Raw genomic sequence first — 21,085 nt, forward strand, 5'->3', positions numbered from 1 at the left:
GACGAGAGAGGAAATCGCAAACTCACCCGGCAGGCGCATCCATCTCGCTCTGTTACTTAGGTACGATAAGCGCATGGTGTATGCCTGGCAGCAAGACGCAGAGCATGGTGGTGGTGGTGGTGTACAAGAGGTCTTGGGCAGAAAAAATAGGGCCGAATTTTTACGTGATGGGGACCGAAGTTAGGGCAGGTCATTTCGCGTCGCATCTCAAATTTAATGCGTTCACCATGCGTAGCGCGTAACGGGACAAGGAATAATGGCTTTTGTATATTCCCGTGTTGTTCCAAGAAATATGGTGCGTGGTGTGCGCCAGTGATCCACCCAAATAATTAGATTTGGTTATCCATCCATGGTCAGAGAGGGTGCGGGCTCTAACTCTAACCTGATCGCTATGAGGTTCGCATGCTGATATCATGAATGGTACGTACAAAACAGCTAATAGATGCACACAACTGTCCGTTTGCTAACAACTAGTCCTACAACAATATCATAACGGCCTAACTCATCTCACCCATCTTCTCTGCACCCCATCGGACGACCAAGGTCGCACCAGCAGCGACGACGAACGACCAATCAAACAACGATCCAAAAACTTCATATTTCGGTATCAAAGAGAACAAATTTTGGGCTTCTTCGCTGGTCTTAGAGTCAGTGGGTGGCGGAGGGAATGTCGAGCGCAGTTGTACGATGGTGGACAGCATGTAGATGCCCTAGATGGAAGGACGGATGAGAGTGAGAGAAATTGATTCTGAGGATAGGCTTACCATCAGTTGTGCTAGAACGAGGAGCATCAACGACGCACCAAGGCTACGATTGCTCACATGTAGAGCCTAATAGCCAACAACACGGTCAGTAAACCCTCGACGAATGAAGATAGATGATGTAGCTACCCTCGTCACTCCGCGTAATACAAGCCTGATGCTGCTGAGTATGATGACTCCTACTAACACAAGACTGATCTGTCTTGACATGCGCGCGACGTCTGCTAAGTTGACCTCGGATGAGATATGCGTCAGCAAGTAGGCTAGGAATTGGGTGATTAAGTCGGGGTAGGAAGTTTGGTGGGAGGTTGAGCGAGACGAGATAATATTCACGATGGACTAATGAGGTGGTCAGCACCATCTAGTCTTTGAATTAAGTAGGTATACGCACGCTGATGACTCTAATGATACAGTAAATGGAGAAAAGTCTTCCGCTGAGGTTGTACAAACGACCTTTCAAGGTGGCCGAGAATATGGCGGTTTGACGGCGCTGCCGGAGCGCGTTTAGGTCAAGGCTCATTTGGTGTTCAAGGGCTTCCAGGCCCTTCAGCTCCTGAAGACCTGCACGGTAGCATGTAATCAGTGACGAAGTGACTTCAAAGCTTGTTGCTACTCACGGTCATCACCTTCGAACTTGGAGAGGAATCGAGAATACCACGTTCCTTGGCCACGATCTTTCGAAGTCTATTCATGATGATGCAAGTAAGCGTACTGATTCGGGGATGGTATACGATAATGAAAGCTGACCTCCGCTCCGCTCGGTACAGAAGAACCTTGAAGTTGTAGCCTCAGTTGGTTGATATCATCGCGAATGCGCGTAAGCGAGAGGTCCGCTGATTTGATGTCGCCTTCTGAAGGTATTGAGGCGCTGTCACAAACACGCTAGTTAGACTGTAGGACGCGCGAATGAGTTTGTTCGCCTACCGGGAACGAGAACTGAATGGGAGAAACGCCCAAGCATTGCTAATTGCACCAAAACCGGAAAGTAAACCTAGCACGATCGTGCCCAAAACATTCAAACGGGATAATGTGGAGGTCCTGATATCTGCGGATAGCGACTCATCCGGAAGGGGTACGTACGAGAACGCCACGAGGACCAGTAGCACGGGGATGACATTGAGCACGAATCTGATCGTGATGGCACGTCTCTTTGCTGTATTTCCTTTGCCAGATGTCGCACCTAATGACAGGACGATGGTCATAACAAGGGGAATCAAAACCAGAAGTAGGAAGATGAAGAGGAACTGCGACAAGATCCAGTTGAGCAATCGCGTTCTAAGTCTGTTTGAATACGTGCTGGACGACACGTTGCATGTCGACGACTGACCGAGAAGAGAGTATATCGAGAGTCTGCAGGACTAAGAGCAGTACAAGGGTCATGCTCTCAGCAAAGCAGGCAGAGAAGGCTATGCGAGAAAGGCGCGAATGTAGGGATAATCGCGGTGCAGAGGGCTTGGGGCTCGTAGGTGGTGATCGGCCCGCTGAAGTTGGTCGAGGCGAGAATGTCGGGAGCGCCACCCACTCAGCATCGTTCTCTACGACACCCTCGGTTTGGGCAGACAGGTGCTGCAGGTCTGCGTAGAGGCTGCTCCGGAGCAGAAATTCTCTACACGCCCATGCAAGAAATAGCCTGTAAATGTTCCCGAAGATGAGTCTCTACATGGAAGTAAACAATAGCCACGACTCACCTGAAGCAGGCAATTGCAAGCACCCCGGTGACAGAGTCGTCCATGGGTCAAATATTTAGGTATGAGGTTGGTACGAGGACGAGGGCGATGGGACCCAATGCAGCGGATGCGTGGGAACAGGATACTAAACGTAGGTCAAATCGCCTTCGGCCATGACCGTCGCAGCACGCATCGTCTGCACGCACTACTTCAACGTCGTCTGCTACATATTCATGATCATCGGGTCGCCTGCCGCCAGCACCATCGGACGCATCGCGCCGACTGGAAGTCAACGCTAGGCTAGCGAGAGATCGGAACGCGAGTGGGCGCTGGAACTGACAAGGCGAAAGAAAATGTATCGAGCGGATGGAAGTCACGGAAGAAATCGACGTTGATAGTACAGTTCATTGTTCTATCGCGCCCTCTCTGCCTTACCCTTAAATCGCGCATCCTCCGATCTGTCATTACTCATACATGCCAATGAATCCGGAGTATCTGTTCAAGTTGAATGACTGAGCCACAGTGATACAATGTACAATGTACAGTAAGTTCCTTCGTCGGAAGTTAGAGGAAACAAAGCCAGGCAGGTTAACGACCGCTCGGCGAGATACAACGGTTCTTTCAGCGGCTGTCCCTTCAGAAGTCCAGTAGCGGTGATTGAGACAGAATGCTTAGTGCCCGAACCATTGGGTGGTCGAGGGATCGTCGTCTAGGTACGGCTGCAAAGCATGCAACAGAGAGAGAGCCGTTGGTGTTTTGCGGGGATGATGTTCGAAGAGGGACGATGTGGAACCGTTGATCATCGCGGAAATGCTTTCATTATGAGCACCCAGGCCTATATACGCATCCAAGGAATGTAAAACGATTTCATAACGAGGGGCCTCCTCATTTTGGTTTGGGTGTCTCGTAGCACGGGGCTGTGGATACCTCGGCGGTTGACCCGCGAGTGATGAGCCGGCATAGCAGTTAAGGACGGTAATGTAAGGCAGCTGTGTCCCGCCGTTGAAGATTTTCAGCTCCTGGGCAGACTGCGTTGCAACGCTTGAAGGGGTGAGCTTTGGGCTGGTCTTGTCTTGTTCCAGGATACACGACATCGAGGCAGGCTGGATCGTGCCTCGCGATGAGAAGTAGATTGGAAGAACCCGGTCGGTGAACTCCTGTGTGGGGTGACATTGAATGGCAACGCCGCGAATCCACAAGGCCCATAGGTAGTTGATATTCAGCGGAGAGCTATCCCTCGCCCTGGAGTAATGAGAAAAGTGGACGTAGGCGCCTCGGAATGCGTCCTCAAACGACCGGGCACTGTCTGCTTGTCCGAGCATCGAAAAGTTGGCAGGAACAGAAATTCTCAGTGCCTCCCATTGTTCGTGCGTAAGGAGAGCGTGGAAGTACTTGTTGACCTCGATGGGCGTCTGATACTTCAATTCTGCCCATGTTGGACAACTAGAGATCGCCCGATCCATGGCCATGATACTAATTGTGCGACCAAGTAACTCTCCAGCATCGCCCTGCCCCATCAACCCTTGGGTAACATATTGAGCCAGGATGCGCCAGACCGCCATGGGCTTGCTGGCCGACCGGTCTGAGTTCATAACGATTGCAGCAGCCTCTGCGACGAGGGGTTCGGAAGACGAGCCTGAGATGATTACTTCACGGTCCTCCTGTATAGAGTAGACGACGCGGAGATGAGAGCGGATGAGTTCCAATACGAAATTCTGCGCGGTAGAAATACCCGGGGAGAGATCAAGCAATATTCGGGTGCAGAGGACGGCAAGTGCAGGCGCATTCATTCCATCCGGGAGCGATGTATTGAACTGCTGTCCAGTCAATTTACTGATCACTGTGTTGACGATCAATTGCACGGCCTCGCCAGGTAGCTCCATGTTGAAATGAGAATTGACCATACTTTGCCAACTATGATCATATGCGATGATGAGTCGAATGGCGCAGGAAAAGCTTCGAGCTTACAGAGGACGTCCGAATATTGAGACTTGCTTCAGTGTACCGATGTCATTCAAGGAGAGATTTTTGGACAGGGGGTGCGAGCGACAGTGCACATCAAATGACAACTCTGTGTAGGGCGCCGGAAGAAAAAGGTCACCAGCCCGTTCTCGAGCGGATGGTGCAATCTCCTTTGATGGTGCAACGAGGGGGATGAAGGTGGCTGTCGAAAGCACCACAGTGCCGATGCGTTGGCCAAGATCAGCGAGGACGGACTTCAAACGCGAGTAGATTGAGTGTTGGGGCGAACCCCTTTTGTCGTTGAACAAAACATGGACTTCGTCAAGTGCCAAAATAACGGGGAAATGATCCTTATGTAGCTCGACAGCTTCAAACATTTCGCGAGCAGTCTCAGTCAGCTGATTCGTGTTGGGCAAAGGCATATCGAGGATTTTGAAAATGACGTGGTCGTAGAAGGCACGTCGTTCATGAGGAGTATCGAACAAAATTTTGAAGTGGTTCTGGATGGCAAGGTACGCTGTCTGAGTGATGTCCTGAGTGTCTCCGAGGGGAACGGGAGAGTTGTTGGAAGAACCAGAGCGCCGAAAGTAACGCATAACATCTCTATGGCTGATGTCATTATCTCTCTTGACCAGATCGATCACCGCTAGGACAGATTTAAAAAGGGCGTAAAATATTGCTTGAATATACGCTTTGCAAGAACCCTCATTGTCCTGTGGACTCGGTGCTTTCAATAGGTAGTCGCGCAAGGCGACATCAGGAGGAGGATAAGCTAGACACCGTGAGGATGGTTTTATTGTGAGTGATGGGTACACCCACACATAAAGACACTAGAGTCATTCTCTCTAAAGCAGCAGTGGATTACGATCCGTTTCTTGCCGATCTCGTAAAGCGCCCTTGTCTTCCCCATGCCGGATGATTGAATCATGGGCAGAATAGGAGCATAGGACTGCTCATTGTTCCTCATTGAGTCTATGACGGAGAGAAGATGCTCGGGGACATTTCCGATATATGGCAAGTTGAAAGATTCGTGTAGGACTTCAGAGACAATAGTTGATGGTTATTCGGAAATCAATGTCAACAGCGCTTACGAGTTTCGCGTTTGTCTGGAGTTGCTGGGACCTCCGGTTCACGTAGAAACTCTGAAGAAGATATCAGATGTGCTAAAGTCACCCACAAAGCATCGAATACGCACCCAAATTTCGAAGTCTTTTGAAATCCCTAGCCTGCCAGGCTTCATACAGCGTTTGAACGAGTATAGGGCGGAACCGCTCAGGTATCATTTGCATTTCGAAGTCGGAAAGGAGGGATGGGGAGATCAAGGAGCCCGGGTATCCTGAAACTACATCGAATATGATAGGAAGCACCGTTCCTGCGATGCGACTCCGACCCTCCCAGGGGAGTGTGAGGACACCCTCCCAGAGGCAAAGGGCTACAAGTATCTTGCTGTTGATTTCAGCATTGTAGCGTACCAAAGGGTCGTTATCGTCGTCGTATGTGGGCGTATCAAGCGCTGCCATGATAGTTTCATCGACGACCATGGTAGAGGAGTCCATGAGTGATAGAGCGTAGCCTCAGCGACCCCAAACTGTGATGTTTGTTCATATTTACTCTTGAACCTACTTCGTCTCTCCTCTCCAACGTAGAAGCCTCGTGAAATAAGATACGGGATAAAGTACAAACCCGAAAACAGGCTCATTCTTCATCTAACGACTCTAGCCTGCCTTCAGCTTGATCCAATCGAGCGCCACCCGGCGCAGAAGCATTCCCAGCCTACGTGTCCAACCAATGAGTGACTCAACACGACGAACGATGATAGGGCGATAACGCACCTGCCTCAATTTAGCGAGATGAATCTTCAGCGTCTCGGCATAATTATCGAACCCCAACGTGGACATTGCATACAAGATATCCTCCCCTGCTATCGTCTTGCGTTTTTCCAACTGGCATTTCTCCGCAGCCTCGTTTGTGATGAAGCTGATAAACTCCGAAACGCATTCTTGAACGCATTCCTTCGCGTCTTTCGCGATCTTGGCAGTAGGAGGGACGGAAGACTTCATGATGCGGGAGACATTGGCGATCTATAAGGTGGTACAAGTCAGTCACACGGAGGCGCACGGGGCTGAACAGGGCAAAAGAAGGGGATATTCATGAAATCAGCTGATGAAGGAACTGGAAAGAACGTACTGGAAGGAAGCGGTCTTGTTCACGATATTCTCCAACCTCTTGGTCGGTAATGGGCGCTGGTTCGGGAGCTTCCTGAGAGTCAGCAGTGACGGCCCGTAGTGCTGCACCGTCTTGGCTGGCTGGTATTATGGGCTGGAGGCTATCGGACATCATTCGGACATCAATGTTTTCCTTACAACCCACGCGACGAGAATGGCGAAAACGAGGGCGGGAGTCCTACAAAAGTGGAACTCCGCGTGGGCGCTAGAGGAGTAATAGGGGCACTCGCGATCGGATGCGGCTGGACTGACATTTTGTGTCCAAGAAAGCACTCTGAATGTCCTACCGTGCGCTCTGTCTGAGCTGATATCGCTGGGATGGTAGAACATCTCTTATGTATCGCGATAACGTACTGATGGGTGTTTTCAGGTTGGAAATCGCGTTCGTTTCGTTGGATAATCCACCAGAAGTCTATCTAGCTATTACCTCAGAAGATTCATCGATTGTCTACTACATAATAAGCCGAGCAATCGTGAAACCACCGTTGTAAAACATCATCTGCCAGTTATTCTTGTACTCCGCCCTCTTGAGGTGCGCGCATTTTGATTCTATACGATACGCCGCGGTGGAAATGGTACCAGCGGGAGAAATATACTGCTACCCAGGCAGAACTCTGCTGAAGCTCTGTTTCATCATCCGAGAGGCTGACGCTGCTTCCAGGAATCAGCGGTGCTGGTTGGTATTTCCGTGTCTATATGTGTTTGGGCGTGACATATGTCTCTCCCAGTTGCTGGGGTACGATCTCGACTTGACACTTTCATGTGTTCCGAGTCAGACAGGGATAGCTTCTCGCGGTCAAATTGACGCATTGTGTCGCTAGACTCTGGGGCGATGCTTTCAGTTACTTGGTCGATCTTGGTCGTCACAGGTGCATCCATGGACGGCGACTCGCCAAAATCACATCTTCCTCACATTCGTGGCCAAGGAACCCGGACGTTACCTAGGCAAGTACTCGTGCAAAGCCACATTCTCATCTTCACATGTAAACAGTATCTCATGGAGCGTATATAAGCATCCCCTCCCAGACGAAAGATCGTCACTGTGCACTTTGTACACTCATCTTCTCCCATCCGATCTGTGATCGGCATTTTGTTCTATTCTACAAGCTTGCAACTTTTGTTCGGTCTTCGACTCCATTCACATTCATTAACTTGCCCTAGTGACACCCCCTTACCGGCGCTCCCACCTCTCGTTCATTCCACCACACTTCTATTCACAATGTTGTTCTCCAAGCTCGCTGTCGTCCCTTTGGTTGTGGCCTTCGCTGGGAATGCGCTCGCTCGTCCCGCACTGGTAAGTAGATGGTCACTGCTTAATCCGCACATTCCCCATGCTTGGTTCCTACAGGCTGCTCGCCAAGTCCAATCCACTTCTCTGCTCGCGAACTTTGACCCCGCGACGGCTCTGGTAAACCCCGACCCGCTCACAGCCGCGACACCCGTCCCAAATGCCGATGCCAACACTAACAACAACGCCAACAGCAACGTAGCAGAGAACGCAAATGTCGCTCCGGTATGTATTTGATCTCTGCACGATTCGCAATGTTTACAATCTATCTCTATAGGCTGCTGTAACCGTTACAGTCACCGCTCCCGCTGTAGCAGACGCAACTCCTGCACCAGTCGCTGCTGATGCACCCGCCGCGCCTGCCGTTGCCGATGCTGCTGCTGCACCCGCCATCGGAGGTATAGCCGCTCCCATTGTTAACGCCATCGTATCTGCCGTTGCACCGGCTGTCCAAGCGGCCGCGCCCGCTGCTGCAAGTGCTGCCGCACCTGCCGCCACCGCTGCCGCCGACAAGAATGCTCGCGTGAAAGAGTTCCTTACCGGGGGTGCCGGTCTCCTCACCAAACTTTTAGGACTCTCCCTCTAGGAATGCGGCCTATTTCTGCGTGCGCTTTCGCGTTCTGACCGTCAGATTTCAAAATAGGTTAACTTTGATGTTTATGTGATTCGAGAGGCGTGTCCTTTTGGCAGCGCTGAAGATAATTCGTCTACACTGCATGCGGAATAGTACTTAATGTTTACACCAATACATCGTAATCCATGGGAAATAAATCAAAATAATTCCAGCATCGTGTACACAGTTCAGGAGAAGAGCTCCACGAAAAGGAGAATGGGGAAACACGAGGTGAATATTAGACTCCTCTCCAGTCTCCTGAGGGTACTAGTGTATGCGGTGCTTTGTACGGGGGGGCTGAGGGGAATGGGGGACTTCGTAGAATGGGCTGTAATACAAGGAGACGATCAGGGAATCTTCGTATGTCACCATACTCGATGTATGATGCGCAGTCGTTTTCACTCAGAAACCCGTAGGACACGGCCCCCATGTGTACTACTTCTTCATCTCCGTCTCTTACAACGACGATTAGTTCAATCGGAACCGTCCCAGTCAAAAGGCAATCCGAGTCAGTGTGCTAGTCTTGGCATTCAGCAGATATTCGATGCGTCCAAGTTCCTCCGCCGTAAGGTGCTGGTCCGAACAACGGTGTTCGGCACCACTTTTTTGTCAATTATCGGCGAGGCATACACCGACTTCCCCGTGTGCTCTTCCAGTCAGCCTTCTGAATACATTATTTATTTAACCAGCGCACCGTAGCCTAGTATATCGGCATTGACGTGGAGAACTGAGAATATCGAAATAATTGACCGTGGGAATCCATTTGGACTCGCGTAGTATGTACGCTTGCAGCTTGGCGCACGCAACCACACTGTCGCGGGGGCTTTCTGGCGTAGGCGCAACGCGCTTTCCCTATGAACGATATCCCCTTGAACTCGATTCGCAAGAACCGAGCTGGGTACACGAAACTCGCCGAACAAGACGACCTCGGAGATAGCATGCGGGTTGGAGCTCGAGCTGCAGCCGTGGCGTCGACACGACGCGCAGGGAAGGGCAAGGCCAGGCAGAAAGACAGATACGTGGATGACCCCGAGGAGGAGGACACGCTGCTTGGGGGCCAGTACGACGAGGTGGAGAGCTCGAATGCACCTCCATCAACGACACTGCAGAAGGTGGGCATTGACTCTCCTCTACCGACTGTTAGCTCTGATAATTATCGTACAAGTCTCCCACTGCATCCCTGAAGAGTCGAAACGAGAAGGATAAATCACGAACTATCCCATTTCGACCGCCAGGTCAGTTGCAACCAGACGTGAATCACAGCTATTGTCAATTATGTTCCCAGATAAACTGCAATCGCGATTTCCTCCAAATATTGTGCGGAATCAGAAATACAACGCTTTCACCTTCCTTCCCATCGTGCTTTATGAGCAGTTCAAGTTCTTCTTTAACTTATATTTCCTGCTTGTTGCATTGTCTCAGTTCGTACCCGCGCTGAAGATTGGTGAGTTCTGTCCGCATGGGATGCCATTGACCGCCCTCATTTCCACGTATAGGCTTCATATTTACATACATTGCCCCTCTGGCATTCGTCCTTTTTGTGACGCTGGGAAAGGAGGCATACGACGACTACAAACGCAACCTTCGCGATAGAGAGGCCAACTCACAAAAATACCTCATCCTCGAAAGTCACGACATCCCCTCCCGTTCGCATGACACATCGTCACTATTAGATAGCGCCATCACCCGTGCCATCCCCTCGTCGTCGATCCGCGTCGGTGACCTCATTGTGCTAGAAAAGAACCAGCGAGTCCCTGCCGATGTCGTTCTACTTCGCACATCAGACTCGTCAGGGACGTGTTTCATACGAACAGACCAGCTCGACGGCGAAACGGATTGGAAGCTGCGCGTTGCGGTGCCATCTTGCCAGAAGCTTGGTGATGACAAGCGTTTGTTGACTCTGGATGCAGAAATATACGGTATGTCACCCAGTTAGTTGCGTCCGACGCCCGACAGTTACTCATTAGGTTCTAGCTGATGCCCCAATAAAGGATATCCACTCATTTATCGGGACTTTTACTATCAACTCGCATCCAGTTACTCTTGGCAGTCCAGACGACGTTCCTATGGTGCCCGTACCTACCGTCGAACCCCTAACGGCCGAAAATGTCTTGTGGTCGAACACGGTCCTTGCTGCCGGATCTGCAGTAGGGTTTGTAGTTTATACAGGCTCAGAAACTCGGGCAGTGATGAACACTAGCCACCCAGAGACCAAAACAGGGCTATTAGATATAGAGATTAATAAACTCGCGAAGGTAAACGCTAATGTAGTTGGCAGGCAGCCTTTACTAACGAATGTGAGTTTAGATTCTTTGCGCGGTAACGTTTGTGTTGTCGGTGGTACTTGTGGCTTTGAATGGGTTTCGGGGCCTGTGGTATATATATGTCTTCAGGTTCTTGATCCTATTCTCGTCGATCATCCCGATCAGGTGAGGGTTCAGTGCAGTGCGTGATATCTACTGTCGCTGACCTTGGAACAGTCTTCGTGTCAATCTAGACATGGGGAAGTCGGTGTATGCCTCGCAGATAATGAACGACAAAGAAATACCGAATACCATTGTTCGAACCAGTACATTGCCGGAGGAACTTGGACGCATCGAATATCTCCTCAGCGACAAGACGGGCACATTAACTCAGAACGGTATGTTGTCTCCATTTCTGCAATGGCAGTCCCCCTTGGAATAATCGGTGTTCAAGAGATGGAGATGAAGAAATTACATATGGGGACTATGTCTTACGGATTCGATTCGATGGATGAGGTTGCTCATCAGTTAGCCGTTGCCTTTGGTGCATCTGGGGAAGAAGGTTTACCTTTTCTCACCCTCCGGCGGGATGAGTGCTGATAGCATTGTCGATAGTTCACCGCAGGCAAGGATCACTCTCCACTGGGATACAACTCGCTACTAGAGGCCGCCGAGATATGTCTTCTCGAGTTCGTGATGTCGTGCTAAGCCTAGCTTTGTGCCACAATGTATCTATCTGGTCTCCACTCCGGCAACACGGTGCTAACGTTTCATTTATAGGTTACTCCTGTGACAAACGACGACGGATCAGTCACATATCAAGCATCTTCTCCAGACGAAGTCGCGATCGTGAAATGGACGGAAACTATTGGTCTGACCCTGGTATCTCGCGATCGAACTCATATGGAGCTGCAAACACCAACAGGCGCACGCCTCGAGTTCGACGTTCTCGACATCTTCCCCTTCACCTCGGAATCCAAACGCATGGGGATTGTCGTCCGCGATACTCATTCTGGTGAGATCACCTTCCTTCAAAAAGGCGCCGATGTCATTATGGCCAAAATCGTGCAACGAAACGACTGGCTGGAAGAGGAGACAGGGAATATGGCCCGAGAAGGATTGCGAACCCTTGTTATGGCGCGCAAGCGGCTCAGCCCACAGATGTACGCCGAGTTCAAGGACAGGCATCACCGGGCTAGCGTAAGACTCGATGGGAGAAATGAGGCGATGCAGGCCGTTGTTGCGGAATATTTGGAGAAGGAACTTGAGCTACTAGGATTGACGGGGGTCGAGGACAAGCTTCAAGACGACGTGAAGAGCACTCTCGAGCTCTTGCGGAATGCAGGTGTCAGAATCTGGATGCTGACAGGCGACAAGATTGAGACGGCGCGTTGCATTGCTATCTCAACGAAATTGGTAGCTCGCAACCAGTATATCCATGAAGTCGCGAAACGTGAGCTAGTTGGAAGTTCGGATTCATATATGCTGAATTATAATTTGATAGTCAAGACATCCGACGAAATCCGCGATCAGTTGGAGTTCCTGCAGAACAAATTGGATTGCTGCCTGGTCATTGATGGCGAGTCGCTACAGGTGTGTTCCCAGCATCGTCTCCCATACGTTAACTCAATGTGGGTCCTAAAAGCTATGCCTCAACCTCTTCAAAAATGAATTCATCGAAATAGCCACGAAGCTGTCAGCTGTTGTTGCTTGTCGTTGCTCGCCTACCCAGAAAGCCGACGTTGCCCGCCTGATTCGCAAGCACACGAAAAAGCGTGTGTGTTGTATCGGGGACGGTGGCAATGACGTGAGTATGATCCAAGCAGCTGACGTTGGTGAGTATGCATAAAGGCGCCCGTTTCAACCCTCTCAGTGAAGTTTCTAGGTGTTGGGATAGTTGGTAAAGAAGGAAAGCAGGCGTCGTTAGCCGCAGATTTCTCGGTCACTCAATTCAGCTTCCTCACTAAACTCCTCCTATGGCACGGCCGGAATTCATATCGTCGCTCTGCGAAATTGGCCCAATTCGTCATCCATCGTGGTCTTATCATATCTATAATGCAGGCCGTATTCTCTTGCATCTTCTATTTCGCCCCAATCGCTCTTTACCAAGGATGGTTGATGATGGGCTATGCCACTGTCTACACGATGGCGCCCGTCTTCTCCCTGGTGCTTGATCGTGACGTGAACGAAGATTTGGCCCTATTGTATCCCGAGTTATATAAGGAACTGACCAAGGTGAATCGGGATTCTCGACGGTCAATGTCCTTTCTCATTCTGCATTAGGGACGAGCACTTTCCTACAAGACATTCTTCCAGTGGTTGATGGTTAGTTTATATCAAGGTATACCTGAATACCCCATTCAATGCCTTTTTCTCACTTCGTTTCAGGCGCCACCATCATGATTGTGTCGCTTGTTCTGTTTGAGAACGAGTTCCTGCATATTGTCTCCATATCCTTCACCGCCCTAATTCTGAATGAGTTGATCATGGTTGCACTCGAGATAACAACATGGTACGTATATTTTCATTCTATCGGTTTCATTTCTCAAACCACTCAACTAGGCATCTTTATATGGTCGTCTCCGAAGTCGTCACGTTGATTTTCTACATCATTAGCATTGCATTTCTACCGGAATATTTTGGTATGTCCATGTTTAGTATTGCACGAAGCGACAGGCTGACGTCTTCTAGATTTATCGTTCGTCGTAACCGTCGGCTTTGCCTGGAAGGTGGCCGTCATCGTGGCAATCAGCGCGCTTCCTCTGTATATCATCAAATTAATCCGTAGTAGAATCGCACCTGCAGCTTCCAGCAAACTACTATAGCCTTAATTGTATACCCTCTGCAATATGTGGAATCTTCTTTGCTTAATGTATTGCGTCAAGTCACGATGAAATGCTTGTCAGACGATAACAAATAATTGTGGACTACGGATGGGATGAATGATGGAACTAAGCAATGGCGGTGTGAGATGCAGCAACAGAAAGAATGTGTAGCAATTGCAACTACATTCACAGTCTGAAGTTGAAGAGTCCCGTGCTATCAGCTATTCGAATGCGGTTGGGACGAAGTTGCATTGGTGAGGAAAGAGTTAGGATAGAATTGACCGTTGGACGGATGCCATTCTGGATTGGCAGGAGAGCCCCAGAGCGCCCCTATTGGTCGTGGAGAGCCAAAACCTGGAGGCCCAGGAGCCAAAGGACCCGGAGGACCGGGCGCGCCCCAAGGTGGACGTACCGAGTTCTCACCTATAGCTCCACGAGGACTCGATGGACCCCACCCTTGACCAACGGTTCCTACTGACCCCGTCCGACGGGACGGTGCAGACACTACTTCGTCGTCGTCTGCTGCCAGAGCAGAAGATCCGAGTACGCCTTTTGGACTTGGGGACCGTCGCACTGGAGAACCTGAGCCGGACGACTCACCCGGTCTTGCGATCGGCGCGAGCGGACGAGTGATTGGTCCTGGGTCAGGGACAGAAGCTCGCCTGTTAGCACCTGGCGCAAGCGACGACGGTGGTAAAGGGGTCTTAGGAGGAGGTGCGATGGGCGCTGGAGTAACGATGGGTGTAACTCGAGGGAAAGGAGGATCGAAAGGCGGGGCTGGTCCTCCCATACCAAATGTTCTAGGCATGGCGGAGGGTGCAAGAGGAGAGGTGGGGCTGGGCTGCATCGACGGCCCCGCTGGAAAGCCAAATGGAGGTGGAACGAAGGGAATGCGCGGCGACATTGCACTACCTGGGGGGATTATGCCCGGTGGACCAGAATTGAACATGGGGGGCTGAGGTGGGAGGTGCTGCGAAGTCTGGGGAGTGATTGGAGTAGGAGGTAAGGAAGAATGTACAGGTGGCCGACTTTGTTGCTGGGAACGCTGAGGGTGCAATGGTTGGGCTTGACTTGGTCCTGCAGCAGGTGCAGACACTGGAGGGGGCTTTGTCAAGATCTTCTTGCCATTGGTCCCATTGATACTCGGGATGCGCTGGCTACTGGAAGAGCTAGAGGCAGAAGCATCGCGGGGCGAAGGAGGAGCGCGTGGCAGCTTGCTGGACGATGACACAGTACGCTGTTGCTGTTGCTGAATCAACCGTTCCTTGGCTTCCTTCTCCGCCTTCTCCTCCCGCTCCTTTCTTTCCTTCTCCTCTTTCTCTTTCTTCTCCTTTTCCATTTGCTCGCGTTTAGCGGCAGCGGCAGCTTTCTCCCGGGCAGTCTTTGCTTCACGTTCTTCACGAGCTTTGCGTTCCTTCTCTTCCCTCTCTCGCCTCTCAGCTTTGGCCTTCTCCTCCTTCTCCTTGCGCTTCTTCTCTCTCTCAGCCTCCCGTTCTTTTTCCTCGGCGAGACGCTTCCGACGCTCCTCATCCTTGCGCTGCTTCTCCTCCTCACGGGCCTTGCGCTCAGCCTCGCGGCGGGCGCGTTCCTCCTCCCGGCGCTTTCGCTGTTCGTCCTCAATAGCGGTTTGCTTGGCTTTCAGCGCAGCTTCTTCAGCGGCCTTCTCCGCCGCCCGCTGAGCTTTCTCTTCCTCCTTCGCCATCTTCTGCTGCCTGGAAGAGTTGGAGATATGTCATGACAATAAAACAATAGGCACTTACTTCTTCTTGTCCTTCTTCTTCTGGTTCTGGCTTTGCTTCTTCGCTTCCTTCTCCTTCGACATCTTGTCCTCGTCCTCGAGCTCACGCAGCAGTTGGAGCTGACGTTCTTGCGCAACTTTCTCCCTATATGCTTGAAGAACACGTTGTTCGAACATCCTCGCTGCGAATATGGAGAACATCTTCTTCCCTTCCTCCATTTTCTGCTCTTCCGTTAAAACCTGTAGAAACGAGATGTTGATAAAAAATGCACAAATATCGGAAGCTTCTTACCTCTTCTTCGTCATCCTCGTCCTCGTCTTCGTCCTCGTCATCTTCATCGTCTTCATCATCCTCATCGTCCTCCTCCTCTTCGCTATCCTCCTCAACATCCGCCGCCGCTTCCTCTTCCCTCTGCATCCGTCTCTCAGCCAGTTGCTCCATCATTTCCAGGAACTTCTGACCGTCATTCTTCAGCAGATCATCAGCAACAGTTAATATGTTCCCTGGGCCTACAGTGCAATCGCGTGAGATGTGACAAAGAGCAGGAAAACAAAGTAGATGGACGTGCCAGTGACAGTGAGGCTTCCAAATAGCCCATCGTGTCCATTGGCCTTGGGTGGCGCCACCGAACGCCGGCGGGCTGGTTGAGTACCCCTTCCATGCCTACCTCCGCGCGTAGGTTTCTCTTCTTCCTCTTCAGGTTGCTCTTCGTCGTCGTCGTCTTCCTCTTCCTCCTCTCCTTCTTCCTCCTCATCATAATCCTCATCCTCTCCATAATCCTCGTCGCCCTCGTCGTCATCGGGATCAAATTCGCTTTCAGGCTGCTGCTTGAGGGGTGGGTGCGATGGCTTCCGGCCGTTTATCCCATTGGTCTGTTTACCGGCGGTCCGTGATGGCGGATGCGGTGACTTACTGTTAGGACCAATGACCGCACCGTTCTTGTCCAACTCGACGCTCCCAGGAAACGGCCCAGGCCCGGGTGGAGGGGGGATCGTACCACCAGATGAGACGTATCGCTGCTGGTAATTCGCGTATTGTTCTAGCTCCTCGTAATAAGCGTCGTACAGTACCTCAAGCTCTTCTTCTATCGCAGTGCTAGTACACCAAACGCGTTGAAGAGATCGAAGATGACAGACCGGAATAAAACATCCATGAGCGTTAGGTAAAAATCGGATAAGATACAATTAAATAAAACACAAACCGCTTCCGACCACAGACTGCACAATTGCAGCTGTGCTTTTGTTGTTCCTTCATCTTGCGCAGCACCGTGTCCTTCTCAATCTTGACGAGACTCCGGCGCTCCTCCTCGCCTAGCCCGAGCCAGAATTCTTTGATTCGTTCTCGTTCCTCTGAGTTGCTCGTGCTCCAGATCTTGCTGTTCTTTGATGAGGTATTACTGGCATTAGGTGGCCGAGGTTTCTGGGGCTGCGATGCATTCGAGGACGGGGGAGATGGATGATGGTGTGGATGGTTGTGAGGGTATGCGTGTGCAGGTAAAGGCTGCTTCGACGCCGCCCTGGCGCTCTTGCCCTGGGGCTGCTGCTGCTGTGTCGTCGCCGTCGTTGTCTGGGACGTTGGGGGATACAGCATTGGCTTTTTTCCCATCGAAACGGAACTTGGAGCAGGAGGCTGTTGGGATTTGGCCACAGGCATACTGCCAATCGTTGTAGTCGTGCTAGAAAGTGAGGGCGGAAGTGAAGATTTGTCACGCCGACGATCGGCGGACGGTGGCGTGGGTTGTAACTCCGGACTCCGCTCCGGCAACGGCGGCACTACCGCATTCGTCAGTACCTCCGGTGCTACTGCTTTCATGTCACCCTGTATCTCAAATTCGTCCGAAACATCTTCAGAGTATACATCATCCTCATCACCCTCCTGGGCCCCAAAACAGACGGGGAACTCGATATCTGGGAGCGGGACGAGCGTTGCCGCCGCGTCTTTTATGTACTGATCGTACCGATGGGACGCCAATTCGTCCAACATTGAGGGGTCGAACGGCAAGCCAGAATATTGGGGGACATCATGGTCTTCATCGCTAAATTCCACTTCCGCTCCTAGCCTCTGCGCGAAAGCATACATCTCATTCGACTTCATCACCAAACCGTCTTGAGTCGGCCCTGGAGGCGATGTGTACCAGCGGAGTACGGAGTTGCGTATGTGGGGCGGAACGGAGGCCCAATACTCGCTGTCTTCGAGACTCAGCCCCTCAGGACCAAACCCAATGGTCTCTCGAAGGTGAATTGGCCGTGGTTTCAGAGGATCCATCTTAGCGTACAACTCCTTGGCCTTGCTGAGAAGTTCGTCACGGGCCTTGATTACGACGTCAGCGAATGGAAACGGTGGTGGAGGCGGCGGGGGCGGGGGTAGAGACGGGGGCAATGGCTCAGCGCTTGGGGGAGCATTTGTTGCCGAGCTGGCCCTGTTTCTTTTGCCTTTCCTCCCCTTGCTTTGTGGCTTTGATTCGTCAGCGCGTCCAGCGGGCTGCTTTCCTTTCGCACCGGACTTTGTCATTACTAGAATCGCAGAGAAGCGCAATAGCGCGTCAGGACAATCCGAATGAGGGTGAGTGCGGCTCACCAAAGTCTAATTACAGCGATAATCGGTGACTACGAAGGTGCAATTGGAGGTCTTTCTGAAGCTGCGTGGCGTACGTGAGCTTGGCGAAGTCTCAGCCGTAACGAAAGACAAGATGGAGTTCAACAACTTGAAGACTGAGCTCAAGATTGGGCAGGGGCAGATGAGCCACGTGCTTTTGTGCCACGTGATCAATTACTCAAAAGGGCTGCCCATGCAATGGCTCAGAGTCGCTCCGTACATTCGACTCCTCCATGGACGTCGATGAAGCGCTTGTGGCCCTGAATGCGCCCCCATACGACGACGACGACCCCTTGGCATGTTACCATGCTGAGATCAACAGCAAGACACTCGTAGCCCTTCGCATTTGGGAGCACCTCCTCGATGAAGCTCCGAGGGACGAGATCGCAGGAACGATACTTCGCAAGATATTCAATGAAGTTTCAGGATATCCGGGCTCCTTGATTTCCCCATCCCTCCTTTACGGCTTCAGAATGCAAATGATACCTGAGCGGTCCCGCTCTGAACTTGTCAAAATGTTGTATCAAGCATGGCGGGCCGAGGATTCTCAAAGACTTGGAAATTTGGGTCTTGTTTCTCCAACCTCCGACAAAGGAATCATCCTCACTTACTGTATATTGTAAATGGCATTATTGTGACTCGTATCATTGAACTTAAAAGAGATGGTCCAAATCGTTGTCATGGGTTTAGGGAGGAACGGATTGCAGCCTACTGGAGCGACGTAGGTCTTGTTTAGTATTATCGGCTCGATGTGAAGCAGGGAAAATCGAACTTTACTGCTACTACCAACGTCGGTCTTTTGCATGTCTTCCATCTCCCCAACCTCGATCCCGAACTCGATGAGCATCCTCTACCTCTTTCCTGTTGAACACGTCCGTATAGCCACCGCCGTGCACAGTGCTTGGCGTTTCACTGCCCATCATCTCGCGTTTCTTTCGCCTTATCAGTTCCAGTGCCCTCTCGCGTTCCGATGATTCCCTTGCTAGCCTAGCGTTGACTTCCGGTGGGCGTGATGCGTCTGATGGTGTTGGCCGCGAGCGATGTGATGATCGTGATGAAGTTGCGTGTGCTGACGATGCGTGGTGCGATGCAAGTTGTCGGGAAATGGAAGTAAGAGGGTCATGCATTGCTTGGCGCGCTTTATCGCGCTTCCTATATAGAGCGCAATTCGACGAAATTGCGTATCTAAGAGTGAGTTCACGTACCTCCTCCCCTCCTCCGCTTCATCTACTGGCTTGCTATCGTCGTTTCTGGAAGAGTACCATGGATTCAAGTCTTTGGCGGATGGCGCTAGGGGGACACCTTTGTCAGTTTCTACGGGGTCGGATTTCTTCTTAGACGACGATCGTATCGCTGCAGACATCTGGCTTTGCTCCAGGTCTTCGAAGAGGTTGATGTGCCCGTTGGGGTTCGTCAACGCTGGCTGCGGCGCCGAGGTGGTCGCTACCTTCTCCTCATCGAAGTCGTCCCTCTTTCGAGACCTGCGGCCGGAAGAGTCTCGCTGGGTTCCGGCGCGCTCCCGCAGTAAGTCTATGCGGGCTTCAGAATCCTGCCATTTATGATCATCGTGCGTTATGCAAAGAAGGAACTGGGCATACCGCGAGCATCATTCTACCCTCCTCCTGCGCCTCCTTCCGGGCAGCTTCTTCTTCATCTTTGCGAACACGTTCGATGTTATCACGACGATACGGATGGTATGATTTGTGGTGTGCGATGTTCAGCTTCCCCATTGCAGTATAACAAAACAAGCGTAGTTGGCGGCAAGAACTTATTGCGGCCCCAGATGCTCGTACAAACAAGAACAAGCAATGGGCGATCTCCCGTTCCTACTTTGTTCAACCTACTAGAAGTTTAGTGTTTTTCGCGTCGGGCCCTGCGGATCCACATTGATTACTTAGAACCTCACAGTCGCGAGAGGGGTTCCCCATCTTTCATGGTGCCCGGGTCGCCATGGGCCTCGAGCATAGTCAGAAGCTGACTCAGTCTTCCGATAAGCCGTGTAGCAATATACCGGTACCCGACTCAATTGAATGATTCGATACCCCAAGGTTCATCCGATACCGCCATCATCGTCCATCTGCAGGTCTCATTGAATGATGCCGCCCTTAAATCTACCACTTTGGCTCAAGGATAATGAGCATCTATTGCAGCCACCGGTGAATAATTTCTGTCTCCACCGGGGCGGGGATTTCGTAGTTATGGCGGTGGGAGGCCCTAATCAGCGTAGCGATTATCACATCAACGAAACCGAGGTCAGTACTAGCAGCGGGGGACTTGTGCATCTGTAGGGTCCGCTCTAAATACGAGGCAGTAGGAATGGTTCTATCAATACAGGGGCCCGATGCTGTTACGAATCGTAGAGGAGAAGGAATTTCGAGACCTCAGAATAGAAGAAGGCGAGATGTTCTTACTTCCAGGTAATGACCGGCAAAAGTTTGCATCGACTGATGGATCTGAGTCTTGACGCTCCCGCCGAATGCAGCTAACACTCCACACAACCCTGTGCGCTTCGCTAATACGGTTGGGATCGTGGTTGAGCGAGTTAGACCCACAGGCGCCCTAGGTAGGTATTCCGAGTTCCGAAATTCTCTATCTTTGTGGATGAAGAATGCCTGGACAGATCGCCTACGGTGGTACTGTCATTCGCCGATCCATCGCGAACCCACAATAATCCACGAAGAGGCCTTCCGTGTCACCGACCTCGGAAGTCAGCTCAAGCCGGTGATCAAGAAGTGGATGGAAAGGCGTGACCTGAGGAAGTGTAGGGAATGCGGGCAATATGCCGATGAGCAATACTTGGCATCGGCTAGATTATAATAACTTCTGCAGGGTTATTATAAACGAGGTTCGAGCACCTCAATGGGGCCTTGATTGCAGGACCCCCAGGACCGCTTTCTGGGTTTTATACAAGTTTTATACGCTGTACTTCCAGCTTTGAAGCCCGTTCAGTGTGTGTAGAGACTGTAAGCTAATCAGTGAGATACATTGCCATATGAAGAACACGTCTGCCCAACTTGCAAGAGGAGTCGTCTCAAATTTGTACTGTGGATCATGGTTTTCGTCCATTTTTGACCCCAAACTTCGAAGTGTACGAAACGCCCAGGCCGAGCGGCCGAAATGTGTACTATATAAGGGTCCTAGTTAATCCCCTTCGTGAATGCTTGTAA

At 51.2% G+C, this 21,085-nt stretch overlaps 9 protein-coding genes across 9 annotated transcripts; 4 read left to right on the top strand and 5 right to left on the bottom strand.

Moving 5' to 3' along the window:
* Nucleotides 1-497: 497 nt before the first annotated feature.
* PC9H_011482 (uncharacterized protein) lies at nt 498-2,493 on the bottom strand (the record flags this gene model as incomplete). The annotated part of the gene is made up of 9 exons (XM_036780966.1): nt 498-710; nt 765-830; nt 891-1,100; nt 1,153-1,322; nt 1,379-1,445; nt 1,509-1,629; nt 1,842-2,036; nt 2,089-2,391; nt 2,450-2,493. The coding sequence occupies 9 exons, from the start codon at nt 2,491-2,493 to the stop codon at nt 498-500; spliced, it is 1,389 nt and encodes a 462-aa protein (XP_036626821.1).
* A 606-nt stretch (nt 2,494-3,099) lies between these two features.
* On the bottom strand, nt 3,100-5,931 carry PC9H_011483 (uncharacterized protein; the record flags this gene model as incomplete). The annotated part of the gene is made up of 5 exons (XM_036780967.1): nt 3,100-4,342; nt 4,397-5,162; nt 5,210-5,428; nt 5,482-5,532; nt 5,586-5,931. 5 exons carry the CDS (start codon nt 5,929-5,931, stop codon nt 3,100-3,102), a joined length of 2,625 nt encoding a protein of 874 aa, XP_036626822.1.
* A 154-nt stretch (nt 5,932-6,085) lies between these two features.
* Nucleotides 6,086-6,730, bottom strand: PC9H_011484 (uncharacterized protein; the record flags this gene model as incomplete). Its single annotated transcript, XM_036780968.1, has 3 exons — nt 6,086-6,163; nt 6,223-6,471; nt 6,578-6,730. 3 exons carry the CDS (start codon nt 6,728-6,730, stop codon nt 6,086-6,088), a joined length of 480 nt encoding a protein of 159 aa, XP_036626823.1.
* Nucleotides 6,731-7,834: 1,104 nt separating this feature from the next.
* PC9H_011485 (uncharacterized protein) lies at nt 7,835-8,489 on the top strand (the record flags this gene model as incomplete). The annotated part of the gene is made up of 3 exons (XM_036780969.1): nt 7,835-7,909; nt 7,964-8,128; nt 8,181-8,489. The coding sequence occupies 3 exons, from the start codon at nt 7,835-7,837 to the stop codon at nt 8,487-8,489; spliced, it is 549 nt and encodes a 182-aa protein (XP_036626824.1).
* An 881-nt stretch (nt 8,490-9,370) lies between these two features.
* On the top strand, nt 9,371-13,584 carry NEO1_2 (putative aminophospholipid-translocase; the record flags this gene model as incomplete). Its single annotated transcript, XM_036780970.1, has 17 exons — nt 9,371-9,628; nt 9,682-9,751; nt 9,802-9,960; nt 10,013-10,435; nt 10,491-10,771; nt 10,824-10,945; nt 10,997-11,157; nt 11,214-11,321; nt 11,375-11,487; nt 11,540-12,212; nt 12,264-12,352; nt 12,405-12,594; nt 12,645-12,994; nt 13,043-13,100; nt 13,148-13,271; nt 13,322-13,401; nt 13,451-13,584. The coding sequence occupies 17 exons, from the start codon at nt 9,371-9,373 to the stop codon at nt 13,582-13,584; spliced, it is 3,393 nt and encodes a 1,130-aa protein (XP_036626825.1).
* Nucleotides 13,585-13,801: 217 nt separating this feature from the next.
* Nucleotides 13,802-17,834, bottom strand: PC9H_011487 (uncharacterized protein; the record flags this gene model as incomplete). The annotated part of the gene is made up of 5 exons (XM_036780971.1): nt 13,802-15,296; nt 15,345-15,562; nt 15,615-15,832; nt 15,991-16,418; nt 16,525-17,834. The coding sequence occupies 5 exons, from the start codon at nt 17,832-17,834 to the stop codon at nt 13,802-13,804; spliced, it is 3,669 nt and encodes a 1,222-aa protein (XP_036626826.1).
* A 317-nt stretch (nt 17,835-18,151) lies between these two features.
* On the top strand, nt 18,152-18,541 carry PC9H_011488 (uncharacterized protein; the record flags this gene model as incomplete). The annotated part of the gene is made up of 1 exon (XM_036780972.1): nt 18,152-18,541. The coding sequence occupies one exon, from the start codon at nt 18,152-18,154 to the stop codon at nt 18,539-18,541; it is 390 nt and encodes a 129-aa protein (XP_036626827.1).
* Nucleotides 18,542-18,604: 63 nt separating this feature from the next.
* PC9H_011489 (uncharacterized protein) lies at nt 18,605-19,648 on the bottom strand (the record flags this gene model as incomplete). Its single annotated transcript, XM_036780973.1, has 4 exons — nt 18,605-18,645; nt 18,742-19,070; nt 19,124-19,467; nt 19,517-19,648. 4 exons carry the CDS (start codon nt 19,646-19,648, stop codon nt 18,605-18,607), a joined length of 846 nt encoding a protein of 281 aa, XP_036626828.1.
* Nucleotides 19,649-20,011: 363 nt separating this feature from the next.
* Nucleotides 20,012-20,735, top strand: BNA1 (3-hydroxyanthranilic acid dioxygenase; the record flags this gene model as incomplete). The annotated part of the gene is made up of 4 exons (XM_036780974.1): nt 20,012-20,170; nt 20,233-20,335; nt 20,401-20,481; nt 20,539-20,735. 4 exons carry the CDS (start codon nt 20,012-20,014, stop codon nt 20,733-20,735), a joined length of 540 nt encoding a protein of 179 aa, XP_036626829.1.
* Between the last annotated feature and the right edge of the window lie 350 nt (nt 20,736-21,085).

This window comes from Pleurotus ostreatus (assembly GCF_014466165.1).
Source record: "Pleurotus ostreatus strain PC9 chromosome Unknown scaffold_9, whole genome shotgun sequence".
Classification (NCBI taxonomy): Eukaryota; Fungi; Basidiomycota; class Agaricomycetes; order Agaricales; family Pleurotaceae; genus Pleurotus; species Pleurotus ostreatus.